We start from the raw sequence: 13,264 nt of genomic DNA, 5'->3' as shown, positions 1-13,264 counted from the left end.
GTTGTTGAAACAGATTGTTAAATTGCTGTCATTAGCTGCTCTCATTGTTACTACTATTATTGTTGTTTAGTGTTCTACATATTGTTCAACATTTAAACTTTTTCAGTGCTCTGATTTTTTAGACTTTATTTATCAGAATGCTATATACTTTTGGTCCAGCAAGGTATCTCATGAGAAATAAGTGTGTTGGTATGCTTATCTGTGTGTGTCACTCATCTCTCTCTGTTATCAGATCTGTTAAGATAACTTTGTCAGTTCAGAATGTTTTGATAAATATGTTAATGCAATTGAGATAACTTTGTTTATGCAGACTGTTTGATAACTTTTTTTTTTAAATGCTGTTGAGATCATTCTAATACAGAAGGTTTAGATAGCTTTGTTAATACATTTGAAATGACTTACTTAATACAGATTGTTAAGATAACTTATTAGTAATTGTGTAGTCAAAATGACTGTGATAATACACAATTTTCAGATAACTTTGTCAACGCAAAATGTTTGTTGTTGATAACTTTGTCAATACAGAATGTTTGTTGCTGGTAACTTTGTCAATACAAACTGTAGTTACTGATAACTTTGTCAACACAGAATTTTGTTTACCGATTACTTTTTCAACACGGAATGCTTGTTGCAGGGGCTACCTTTGATGTGGCGCTGCGTTTCTTGCACGAGTGTCCCTGGGATCGTCTGGAACAGCTGAGGAAACGTATCCCTAACATTCCCTTCCAGATGTTGCTGCGAGGGGCCAATGCCGTGGGCTACACCAACTATCCTGACAATGTTGTCTTCAAGTAAAGCAGTTTTTCTTTGTTGGATACACCTGTTTACGTGAATGTGTTAATTTCTAGGGAAAGGTCGGTGATATGTAGGTGAATAAAAACCCAAAAAAATCTTGGATGTCAATTTCAGTCAGATGTAACAATGCTACTGTCAGTAAACCATAGTCCATACTGAACACTCAATTGATATTGTCAATAGAAACATAAATCTCTAGCAGTTGGTGTAACATCAGCCCAGTGGCTTTATTTCCAGATGAATGAATTGTTAATTTTTGGAACTTCATTACTGTGTTACTTGGTAGTTCTAGTTTCAAGGAGTATCGAAGTGTGCAGAATAGAATCATCCATTAATGTTGCATGACATCAGATATATATATATATATATATATATATATATATATATATATATATATAAAGAATGAAAAAAAAGTGGAAAAAAACAGATGTCTGACCTTTTCAAAAACCCAACGTGCTTGTTAGTCCTTGATCTTGAATATTATCAGTACTTGAAAAGAAAAAGAAAAATGGATATATATATATATATATATATATATCTGTATATGTATGTATGTATATATATTTCTCTATATATCTATCTCTCTCTCTCTCTCTCTCTCATCAGCTTCATAAATATATATATATATATTATATATATATATATATTATATATATATATTATATATATAGATATATATGAAGCTGATGATTTTGTGTGAAACTGAAACTTTTTTTGCACATCATATTTGTGAGGAATTTCTGGGAAGAAAACAGATACAGTCAACTAGAGTACTGAATATGGAAATAAAACATGAACACTTCATGACTTTGTGTTCAATGTTATTTTTGTTCATTTGATGGTGACAGGTTCTGTGAGCTGGCTGTGAAGCATGGCATGGACGTTTTCCGCATTTTTGACTCCCTCAACTATGTACCCAACATTGTTGTCGGCATGGACGCTGTGGGAAATGCAGGTATCACAGTAGGGAATGGCTTTCACTGTGCGTATGTGTGTGTGTGTTTGTGTGTGTGCATGTGTGTGAGAGAGTGAGAGAGAGATAGCCAAACATGATTTTTTGCTGGTGTTTAGATAGTCAAAGGAAAAAAATGTCTTAAAGAATATTATTCTGGTAGAGTTGAACAGGTAATTCACTAACATATTGTGTTTTTGTCGTAATAAGGTGGCGTGATTGAAGCAGCCATATCGTACACTGGTGATGTGTCTGATCCCTCCAAAACGAAATACAACCTGGACTACTACATGAACCTTACTGACCAGCTGGTCAAGGCAGGAACACACATCATTGGCATCAAGGTTTGAATTTTCTACTTTGTTCATTGAATTTTTTTTTTTATCTGTGTTTTAGATTTTAAAAAGAGCACTATTTGCTATTCTTACACAAATTCTAAGTGAAAAATTTGGGCTAAAATTGTTCAACATGTCTTTAATATTTATAGATCTTTTTTTTACTAAAAACTTCACACAATAGAGGGAAAGGATCAAAGAGATTTTGAGACACACTTTTGCTTTTTATAAGTTATCAATTTTGGGCACTTACATTGGGTAAATACTGTCATAATTTTTTGGTTTTAAGGAAAAAGTTTGCCTGCTTCATCTCAGGCACAGTAGTGATATATTACATCTGCTGTCTCCCACCTGTTCCAATCATGTCGGTATTTGTATTTGTATATCTGTTCTGTGTAATGCACGTGCATGCATGTGTTTGTATGTAAGTGTTTGAATCAAAAGCCAGTATTTTTTAAAATTTAAATGTAAATATATTTTTGAATGATTGTACAGGACATGGCTGGATTGCTACGACCTAGGGCAGCCAAACTGTTGGTGTCATCCATCCGTGACAAGTACCCAGACATTCCCATCCATGTGCATACCCATGACACTTCAGGTGCCGGCGTGGCAGCCATGTTGGCAGCGGCTGAAGCAGGTGCTGATGTGGTGGATGTGGCAGTGGATTCCATGTCGGGGATGACGTCTCAGCCCAGCATGGGAGCTGTGGTGGCTTCATGTGAAAGGACAGAGCTGGACACAGGTGAGTGGGAACCAGCCTCTGTGTCACATAGTGCAGTGCTCTCAGAGTATTCCACAGTCTTGTTTAACACGGATGAGTAAAAATGAATTCTTTAATCAGAGTGTTCCATACACTTGGCGTAATCATCAGTTTTTCTCCATAGTGCAGCGCTTTCAGAGCATTCCGCGATCTTGTTTGACACAGTTGATTTGAAATGAATCCTTTTAATTGTATCTTGACACAGTTGATTTGAAATGGAATCCTTTTAATTGTATCTGAGTGTTTGATGCACTCAGTGCAATCCTCAATCTTTCTCTTATGTCTTCAGGTTGATAGAAAACCAGTCCATGTTACAGACCCACATCAGCATCCACTTGTTCTAGACCTTGACATGCTGTCTCCAGGAGAGTCAGTTAAAATGCAAAACTCTTTTTTTTTCTCTCTCTCTCTCTTTTGATGAGAGGCAAAGTAATCATCCATGTGAACCAAATATGTCATGAATATCATTATGAATGAGCAAAAAATGTCTAGCATCAGCAAAGACCAGGACTGATGTTTTGGTGAAATAAGTTGTGGCAGGTAGTATTGTTGGACAGAAGATACTCGAAAAGGATTCTTAACATGCAGAATTTATATCCATGTCCCCATGTGCTGTTGTGTGGTGCAATGCACTATTGTATATGTATTGTTTCATGTGAGGTGCTAAGAGCCCATTGTATGGAGAGTTTGCACCATACAAGTCTAGTATATTATTATTATTATTATTATATCCCCAGAAAATGGAGCATGGCTGCCAGACAGTGGGATGGCAACAGTTGTACATGTAAAAGTCCTCTTGCAGTTACAAATGAATGTGGGAATTGCAGCCCACCAACACAAAAAGAAAGTATGCAGAATTGATGCTTTTTTTCCTTTTTGTTCAGGTCTTGATTTGGACTCAGTCTCAGCCTATTCGGCCTACTGGGAGCAGACTCGAGGCTTGTACGGACCATTTGAGTGCGCCGCTACAATGAAGAGCGGAAATGCTGACATCTACAAAAATGAAATTCCAGGCAAGTGCTCTTGTTTTTTAATTCATACTTTTTTTTTTATTGTTGTAAATTATTAATTCATACTTTTTTATTGTTTTTTTTTTATTTTTGTAAATTATTAATTCATACTTTTTTATTGTTGTAAATTATTAATCCATTTTTTTTTTATTGTTGTAAATTACCTCCAAAGTTTAAATCCAGCGTTTATGTAAGTTATGACTGATGGTAGACAGAATACTCTTATTTCTGGCCCACCTCTTGGCCAGAACAATGCAGAAATAAACATTTGTGCATTACTTACCAAGTTCATGAAACACCACATTGTTTTGTTGGTATTTCACCTAACCAGTGTGTTATGCATATTCACAGGTGACCATTTCACACAGACAGAAAATAAAGAAGCAAAGAACATAAATGAAGTGATACCAGCTGTCTTGACTTCATTGTATTTTGTTATGACATGGTCACAGTTTGTTAATCCAGTGTCAGCGTTGTTCCATGAAGTTCATTTTTGGCTTGCCAGGGTCATCCACCTGGTTTCTTGTTGAAAGCCGCTTAGTCGATTCAGGACGCATGGGGTTATACTGAGCACAGGTGGGGTTAGTGAGTCACACTGCTTGTCACAGGTAATGAAGCTCTGCCCAAATCAGTTGGAATCATGTTTACATTGAACTAGTCAGATTGTTTGTTTGCCAGGTCAGGAAAGGACATGATCAGGCCTATTCTGTAAATAGCAACCAGCCTCCAAAAATAGAATTTGATTTTGTTGCAGGTATGTGTTATATGTATTGTTATGTAGAAATATACTGTATTATAATATATGTCAATGCAACTGAGGCTCCCAGTGTTGCTTAAAGTTTCCAAATCGTTGCTATAATGGATTCAGAGGGGTTGGCATGTAGTGAAGCTGGGTGTGTGCGGTGTGTGCAGGTGGTCAGTACACCAACCTGCAGTTCCAGGCCTTCAGCCTGGGTCTGGCTGACCAGTTTGAGGAGGTCAAGAAGACCTACGCTCTGGCCAACAAGCTCCTTGGGGACCTGCCCAAGGTCAGATCATGTGGGGAAGAAATAGTGAAAAAATATATTTAAAAAAAAAAAAAAATAAAAAAAGAAGAAGAAGAAGAAGAAAACTAAGACAGATAGCCTGCTTTGTATAGATGAGGAGAGTTTAACGTTGGTTAAAAAAAAAAAAAAAAAAAAAACTCAGAAAGATTGATCCTCCTGTATCCTGATCTGATTGCAGGATTGATGTGATCTGTAGTTACACTGGGCATAGCTGATAAAAAAGTACTTTTAAAAAAAAATCTTTTTACACTTTTTCCCAATGCAGTTATATTTATGAGACATGTGACCCCTTCCCAATACAGTTATGAGACATGCAACCCCTAGAAATTTGTAATTTCATGATCTGATATTGTTATTTTATTAACCCTTTAGCTGCCAGGGAAATAAGATTTAAGTGAAATCTATTTGCCAGGGTTTTTTCCACAAAAAAACGGGTATATATTTTCCAAAATATTTGTGCTCTTTGGTATTGGAAAAGTATATATTTTCTGAAAGGTAAATGAATAAAGAATAGAAAACACATGATGTTTTCCAATTCTATATACTTTCAGTGACATGCTGTTGTTTTGAAATCAGCATTTTGTTTTTTGTCACATCTTCAACTCGTTCATTACATACATCGGTCAGGTAATTTGCACTAAAATATATTTTGTGGACAAAATGGATAATACCTGTACACACAAATTATACTAGAACAGCCACAATAAAAAAGAGACACAATGCATTGTGACTACTCTAAGTGATAACATGGATGTGAGGCCATGCCCCCTCGGTCTCCACCCCCCTCCTCTTCACCCCTCTCACACGGTCACTTTATCCAGTTCTCATCAGATCGCGTTGGCTAAGTGCCAAGAAAATTGCTCACACTGTGTCCTGCTAAAAATTCTGTTACTTTCTGTCATCTGCTGCAGTTGGCATCACTCATTGGCCAGTCTCTTCATTGCTCCCTTCATTTTCTATCAAATTGGCCGATGAAAGTTCTTCACTGTCTTCTCCTTCGAATTTACACTTCAAATTGTTTTGAGCATGTTAAAGAAAGCAATCTTGGTTGATTTAGTGCACCACGATCGCATGTCTTGAGCATGGTGTCCAACATTTTGTTGAGCGAGTGAGGAGAGGAGCCAGGCAAACACAGGAGCCAGGCAGTAACGCAACCAAAACGTGCAAATAAAGGACTGCCTCATGACGTTGATGGGATTTCTAGCTATGAATAGAATCAAGAAAGATTCCCCAAGCTAAAGCGACCAGTATTTTTGTCAATGAACTCAATGCAAACCATGGAAAAGTCAGAATATTTCAATGACAAGTTATCTCGTCATTGTGGCAGAGAAGTGTACACGCTTGCGCTGACGAGTTATCTTGTCATATAGGCAGCCTAGGGGTTAAGCATGTTTTGAAGTATGTTTTTATCTTTTATCAACACACACACACACACAACAACAACAACAACAACAACAACAACAACAACAACAACAACATGATGTAGATCTGCACTTCAGTCACATACGAATCAGTGGTGAATATGACAAAAATTAAGATTATCAGTGTTACATAAAGTAGAGTAAGGTGATGTAATACAATGTGATACACTGTGATGTCACAAGTTACGCCATAGGAATGCATACAGGCATACATGTATATGTGTTATATGTATCTGTATTTCTATGCATGTAATTTTTCTTTGGACCTTTGAAATATTGAAATAATGCCTACAATAGATAGTTCAGATGAACCTTGTTTCATTCAAATAACATCCAGTTTTTGCTTTGTTTTTGTTTCTCTCATTTGTTTTGCATTTATTATGTGTAACAAAAATGGAAATAAAATGTTCATTCAAAAAAACACACAAAAATCAAGACCAGCTGTGAGAATTCACCATGTCCCCCTGTACAGGTGACGCCCTCCTCCAAGGTGGTGGGAGACCTGGCCCAGTTCATGGTGCAGAACAAGCTGACCCCAGAGCTGGTCATGGAGAAGGCTTCAGAGCTGTCCTTCCCCAGCTCCGTCGTGGAGTTCTTCCAGGGAGCCCTTGGGGAGCCCCCAGGTGGATACCCTGAACCCCTCAGAACAAAGGCAAGGATGTCGCTGGCTGCTTCCTCACTTTATCATTATGTTTTTAATAATTAATTTTATTAATACTTATACAGTGCCTGCCTTCAGTGAGAGACCCAACTATAAGCGCTTTACAAACACAGTCTTGCACAACAGGTTCCCTGCCTGGGTAAATCCAACTAACAGCTGCATTTAGGTACCCATCATTCGTTTCCTGTGTCACTCAGTCAGCCGTCATTGAAACGCACACATACATAAGTATATTAGGGTTGTTGCCAGGGGCAACCCTTTTGTTTCTGTGGGTTCTTTGACATGCCATAAGCTGCATGTTGTACACAGGACCTTGGTTTAACGTCTCATGTGAATGACTAACGTCCAGACCACCACTCAAGGTCTAGCGGAGGGAGAGAAAAACTGGTGAGTGTGGGATTTGATTCCGTGCAGTCAGGTTTTCTCTTTTCCTAAGCAGACATGTTATCACTAGACCATCACTTACCTGTTGTAGCATTTCTGCTTTTGTGTGTGCATGATGAATGCTGAAAGAAAAAAGAAAAAAAAAAGAGCTGATTTCTTATTAACAAAGTGTAATTCACACATCCATCCTGCTGAGATCAGACATTTAAGCTTGAATGAAGCCGGGCCAGTAATTTGATTCAGGTAAAGGTAAACCCTTTTTTCTGACAGTGTTACATGGGCATCCCAAATATCAACTTGAAAATAATTACAAAAAATGAGATTGAAATCATTCAGGTAGAAAATTTGAATTTTCTGGTGTATTTTCAGTGTGCTGTTTTCTGTTGCTGGTTCAAAATTGATAATCCCTGTGCTTCATACATTTAAACTGTACTTCTGTGCCCATTGTAATTACCCTTCAGTGGTGGCTTTGTCAAGGCATTAAAATGTCAGTTACGCTTACCTGTCCCCACTTTTCAAACCACCCCTAATTTGTTTTACATGGTGCAGTGCTGAGCTATTCAATCCTGATTCATCAAACTGGTTTTTTTTATTTTTCAACCAAGAGTCAGCAATAAAGGAAGGGACACAACTCTTGATAAACTTCCAGACATCTTAATGACTAAGTTTGTGTGTAGTTTTAGCATTTTCAAGCACTTTTTTGGTGTGCAAATTTTATTTGTACCATATTTTAAGAAAGTTTTCACAACTTGATAAGTATTAAACGTGCTGTCCCGAGATGTCTACAGTTATTTTGATCCAGATAATGATACAGAATGATCATTATAAATATTGACAGATAAGGCAGCGTATGAGTGATCTGTAAGATCTGTCATTTTTTACTTTTGAAATCATGTGAAAATTACAGTAAATTTTGCCAGGTGGGAAACGTACAAGATGTCGTTCTGGCAGTGCTGAAAAGGTTTGCATTCGTTTTCATGTTTTCCTTCACTACCATCTCACCCAGGACCGGCATGACACGAGATTGTTTCCCTTGGATATGCAAACTTACACAAATAAGTATTGTAATTTGGTAATGGTTTCAAATAAGATACATATTTCTGGTAATCTCATAAACAAAAGCATAAATCAGTGTATGAGGACATCGGCAGCAAGAGAATGAATCAGAGATGTGTATGTGTGTTGTGTGTGTGTCTTGAGTTTGTGACCTTTTACTCCTCAGGTGTTGAAAGGAGCCAAAAGTTTCAAGGGCCGACCAGGGGCAACCATGGAACCACTGGACTTTTCTAAGCTGGAACACAAACTAGAGGAGAGCCACAACATGAAAGTGAAAGAGGTGGACGTCATGAGTGCTGCCCTATACCCCAAGGTCAGTTGTAGCAGTGTAGAATGGTTATCATCATCATTACGCACTATCTATGTGTGTGTGTGTGTGTGTGTGCATCAGTATTGTTACACTCTGTATGCTACGCTGTGTGTGTGTGTGTGTGTGTGTGTGTGTGTGTGCATTGATATTTTTACACTCTGTATGCTATGCTCTGTGTGTGTGTGTGTGTGTGTGTGTGTGTGCATTGATACTGTTACACTATATGTGCTACACTGTGTGTGTGTGTGTGTGCATTAATATTGTCACACTCTGTAAGCTTGTGCGTCTACACAATTTGTGCAGAAACCCAAACTCTTAACAGAAGATGTGCTATTTATGTCCATAACACCTGCAGTGTTGTCTGTTCTTTATCGTGTGTTTTACAGGTGATGGACGAGTACTTGGAGTTCCGTAACAAGTACGGCCCTGTGGACTGCCTGGACACCAAGACCTTCCTGATAGGACCCAAAATTGCTTCCGAGACAGAGGTGAGTCAGGTCAAGGTATTTCAAGACAAAATTTGCCATCTTTGAGAGAACTGCTTAATTGAGGAGTGGTCTGCTTTAAATTGTTAGATTGTTTTCAAGGGTGCCAGTCAGGATAACTTGGGCCGTTAGTTTGATCATTTACTAAGGCATCAATGGCATCAATTCAAGTTTCAGTTTCAGTTTCTCAAGGAGGCGTCACTACATTTGGACAAATCCATATACGCTACACCACATTTGCTAGGCAGATGCCTGACAGCAGCATGACCCAACTCGCTCATCAGGCCTTGAGTGTATGCTTATGTATTTGTGTATCTATCAGAGTGGACTTCTTTTTACATATTTTTGCCTAAGGACAACACTCTCGTTACCATGGGTTCTTTTTCAGTGCGCCAAGTGTGTGCTGCACACGGGACCTTGGTTTATCGTCTCGTCTGAAAGACTAGATGCTCATTTGATTTTCCAGTCAAACTTTGTTTTGTTGTATTTGTATTTCAAAGTGGATTTTGCCAGGAATAACCCTTTTGTTGCCTTGGGTTCTTTTACGTGCGCTAAGTGCATACTGCACACGGGACCTCGGTTTACCGTCTCATCCTAATGACTAGCGTCCAGACCACCACTCAAGGTCTAGTGGAGGGGGACAAAATATCGGTGGCTGAGGCATGATTCAAATCAGCACGCTCAGATTCTCTCACTTCCTAGGCGGACGCGTTACCTCTGGACCTTAATTCCACTTTGGAGAAAGGGTGAGAGTGGGATTCGAACAGACACCCTCACGGACTCTCTGTGCTGGCAACTGAGCGCCTTAACCGTTCTGCCACCTTCCTCCTCAATTCTAGTGCAGTTCAGTAATTATTCAATTCTAGCTCAGTAGATGTCACATATATATGTATCTTTCTATATCTAAATATATCCATATATCCGTATGTCTTTTTCAGATAATGATGTAATTCTTGTTGCAAACATTTTGAAGTAAAAATGTTTAGCATGATGATTGTCATTATTGTTATTATTTTCAATTGAGTACATAGCAATAAGTGTTTGACAACCATTGAAACCAGATATTCCACCATCATCATGTAGAAAATTAGTGTTAAGTAGTAAAGGGGGATAAAATATGGCTGTCCCACACAAGGAGTCTATTTTTCTAGGCTGCAATAGTTCTAACTATTAATTACTTTCATCACAAAGAACTGATATTAACTGATATTTAGGCTATTTACCATTTAAAGAATTTTGTCAAAACAGAAAATTACATGTATGATGTCATTCCTGTTACCCAAGGCATAAAAAGTGCCCTAAAAATTGAACATTCCCTGAAGTGGAGTGATGGCCTAGAGGTAACACGTATGCCTAGGAAACGAGAGAATCTGGTTCGAATCTTGGCACAGTCGCTAGTATTCCCCTCCACCCCCCCACCCCTCCCCAACTAGACCTTGAGTGGTGGTCTGGACACTAGTCATTCAGATGAGATGATAAACCAAGGTCTGATGTGCAGCATGCACTTAGCGCACGTAAAAGAACCCACGGCAACAAAAGGGTTGTGACTGGCAAAATTCTGTAGAAAAATCCACTTCGATAGGAAGACAAATAAAAAAGCAACACCAATAAAAACTGCTTGCAGGAAAAAATAACAAAAAATGGGTGGTGCTCTCAGTGTGGTGACGAGCTCTCCCTGGGGAGAGCAGCCCGAATTTCACACAGAGAAGTCTGTTGTGACAGAAAAGAATAATACAATACAATTACAATACAATAGAATACAATACAAATCAAAATGAAGTTGCTGTTGCCGTGAGGTCATTTCCTTGTGTGAGATGCCAGAGTATGCTGCCTGTTCTTTGCATTCTGCATGATGATTTTAAGATGCCTGAAAGTTCTACAAGATAAGGAGGTTTCAGTTTTCAGTCATTACTGTCACCAAAAGTAAACCAACTGATGATGAGCATGTAAAGTATGTCAGTAAGAAGTTGAATATAACTTGATGTTTGGGGCTTAATGTGTTTAAGTTTTCCCATTGAAAGGTAGAACTTATTAATTCTCAAACAATGTTTTGTCATTCCTGAAAATGTCAGTTCTGTTACTAAAGGGGTGTTAAAAAAAAGAAGACATTTTGACAGCAGGATTGAGAAAAGTATGTGAAGAAAACTAATGAAGGTATTTATGATGTACTGTAAACCATGAAATCACTTTTAACCCAACTTCCAATACACACGTGCAACTCAATGCATGCGTTATGTGCACGCTCACACAAACCACTCTCACCTGCATGTGTACATATTTTGCTTGGCAATATTTTTCCCCTTCTAAATACCAGATGAGAGAGAGTTTTTCTTCACAGCTGTTCTGGGTTTCTCTCTCCCCACACCACCTCCAGTCTTTCCCCCATCTCTTCCTCTCATGTATGGTTCATCTTCTGAATCAGTGGATTTGATATCTTCCTTTCTTTGTAACAGAAAACAAGCAGTTTTCAAAGCTTCCTAAGTGTTCCCTCTCATGTTAATTTTCTTATGGTATTCCTGAGGGATCAGTTTTGGGGTCTGTTTTATTTTCAATATTTAGAAATGATCTCCCACTTTTCATCCTCTTGTGAACTTTTATGCTGTTGATGAAATCCTCCTAAAAGACACAAACGCTAATGAAGTAAGCACTGCTTTGCAGAGTGATGTCAGTAAATTTGTAAATTGGGCTGAAATGAATCACACTGCAATTCTTCCACAATCTACTTTTATACGAGTTACAAGACACCAAAATATAAAATCTAGATTACTTGGACTTAAGGTACTTGACAAAGAGTTGGTAGAAGTTAATTCTTATATGCTACTTAGTCTTACAATTGAAAATGAACTATCCTGGTCTGAACCTGTTTCTGCTATACACAAGAAGTTATTGAGAAAATTATTTCAACTCAATAGAATATACCTGCAAACTGTTTTTCCATATATACATTCAACTTGACAGTGACCAGCCATCAACATGCTGGGACTTGGCATGTCAAAATTGCTCGAAACCTCTCAAAAACATATACAGATGTTCTCTTAAGTGCTTTCTAAAATCTTCTACTCATGCGAATTACTTCACTGAACTAAACAATCTGCCATTTCATCTTAAAATGTTGCTTTAACAAGGGTGTTTATATGGACAGAATGATGATAAAATTATCACCGTCCTGTTTTTATGGAAAATTCTTAGAAGAAAAAAAAATGGAGGAACAGTTTTTACCACTCACCCTAGAAACAGCTTGTTCATATTGTCTCTCATGTATTCTGGTGGTAAACATGGAATGAAATCCCAGATTATCATAAGAAATAAATTTACCTTTGTATTATGAAAAAAAAAGAACAAAAATTTTCTGTTTTCAACTAATCCATTTAACCCACAATAAATAATGGAACATTTATAATTACTTCCAACAGATTCAATTCCACACAATGTCCAAGTTTTAGTAAACCAATGTTACTTGTTGCTCCATTATGTGTATGCAGAAAAATGGGCTCAAATTTGTAAGTTCATGTGTGTGTGTGTGTGTACATTGGAATATGTGTGTGTGATAGTGAAGATTTGCATGTTATATTTCAAGTTTTGTGTTTATTTTCCTTGAAGTTTCTGTTAATTGTGTTACATTTATACGTTGATTCGTTTTTCTAAAGTTCATCTTATTTTATTTGGTTTTGTTTTTTTTATATATGAGTTAATGGTGTATGGAAGTTTAAAACTTTCCCAATTAACCCACAATAAATCATTTGTCATTGTTCTCTCTTTCTCTCTCTCCTTTCATGTTTAGTAGTAAAACATAATTAAAGCATGCAGATGAAAAGATTGAAATATTTAAGTGTGTTGTGCTATTCTTCTTCTCCCTTAACTTTGTGAAAAGTAATTTGAGCACCGCACAAAAAATGTTCACAAGATTCCTCCAGCTCTGTCGGTTGTGTGTCAATGTGTGGGTCTCTGCATTCTGCATTGATGTCAGCTCATTATTTTTCCTGACTTCTTCTCCTTCTCCCTCTCACAACAAACGTGAATAATTCAAAAAGAGACTTTATCCACAG

General features: G+C 37.6%; 1 protein-coding gene across 6 annotated transcripts in view; it reads left to right on the top strand.

Annotated features, from left to right (window-relative positions):
• Positions 1-13,264, top strand: part of LOC143281274 (pyruvate carboxylase, mitochondrial-like) — a 50,455-nt gene that overhangs the window by 25,868 nt on the left and 11,323 nt on the right. For all 6 annotated transcript variants that reach the window (XM_076586401.1, XM_076586404.1, XM_076586402.1 and 3 more), the window contains 9 exons: positions 635-791; positions 1,644-1,750; positions 1,958-2,091; positions 2,578-2,827; positions 3,730-3,858; positions 4,768-4,883; positions 6,795-6,974; positions 8,590-8,736; positions 9,120-9,221. In XM_076586401.1, the coding sequence (XP_076442516.1) occupies positions 635-791; positions 1,644-1,750; positions 1,958-2,091; positions 2,578-2,827; positions 3,730-3,858; positions 4,768-4,883; positions 6,795-6,974; positions 8,590-8,736; positions 9,120-9,221 (1,322 nt within the window). The remainder of the gene's footprint in view (positions 1-634; positions 792-1,643; positions 1,751-1,957; positions 2,092-2,577; positions 2,828-3,729; positions 3,859-4,767; positions 4,884-6,794; positions 6,975-8,589; positions 8,737-9,119; positions 9,222-13,264) is intronic.

This window comes from Babylonia areolata, chromosome 4 (assembly GCF_041734735.1).
Source record: "Babylonia areolata isolate BAREFJ2019XMU chromosome 4, ASM4173473v1, whole genome shotgun sequence".
Taxonomy (NCBI): Eukaryota; Metazoa; Mollusca; class Gastropoda; order Neogastropoda; family Buccinidae; genus Babylonia; species Babylonia areolata.
The sequence above is the reverse complement of the archived record's forward strand: the minus strand, read 5'-3'. Positions and strand labels throughout refer to the sequence as shown.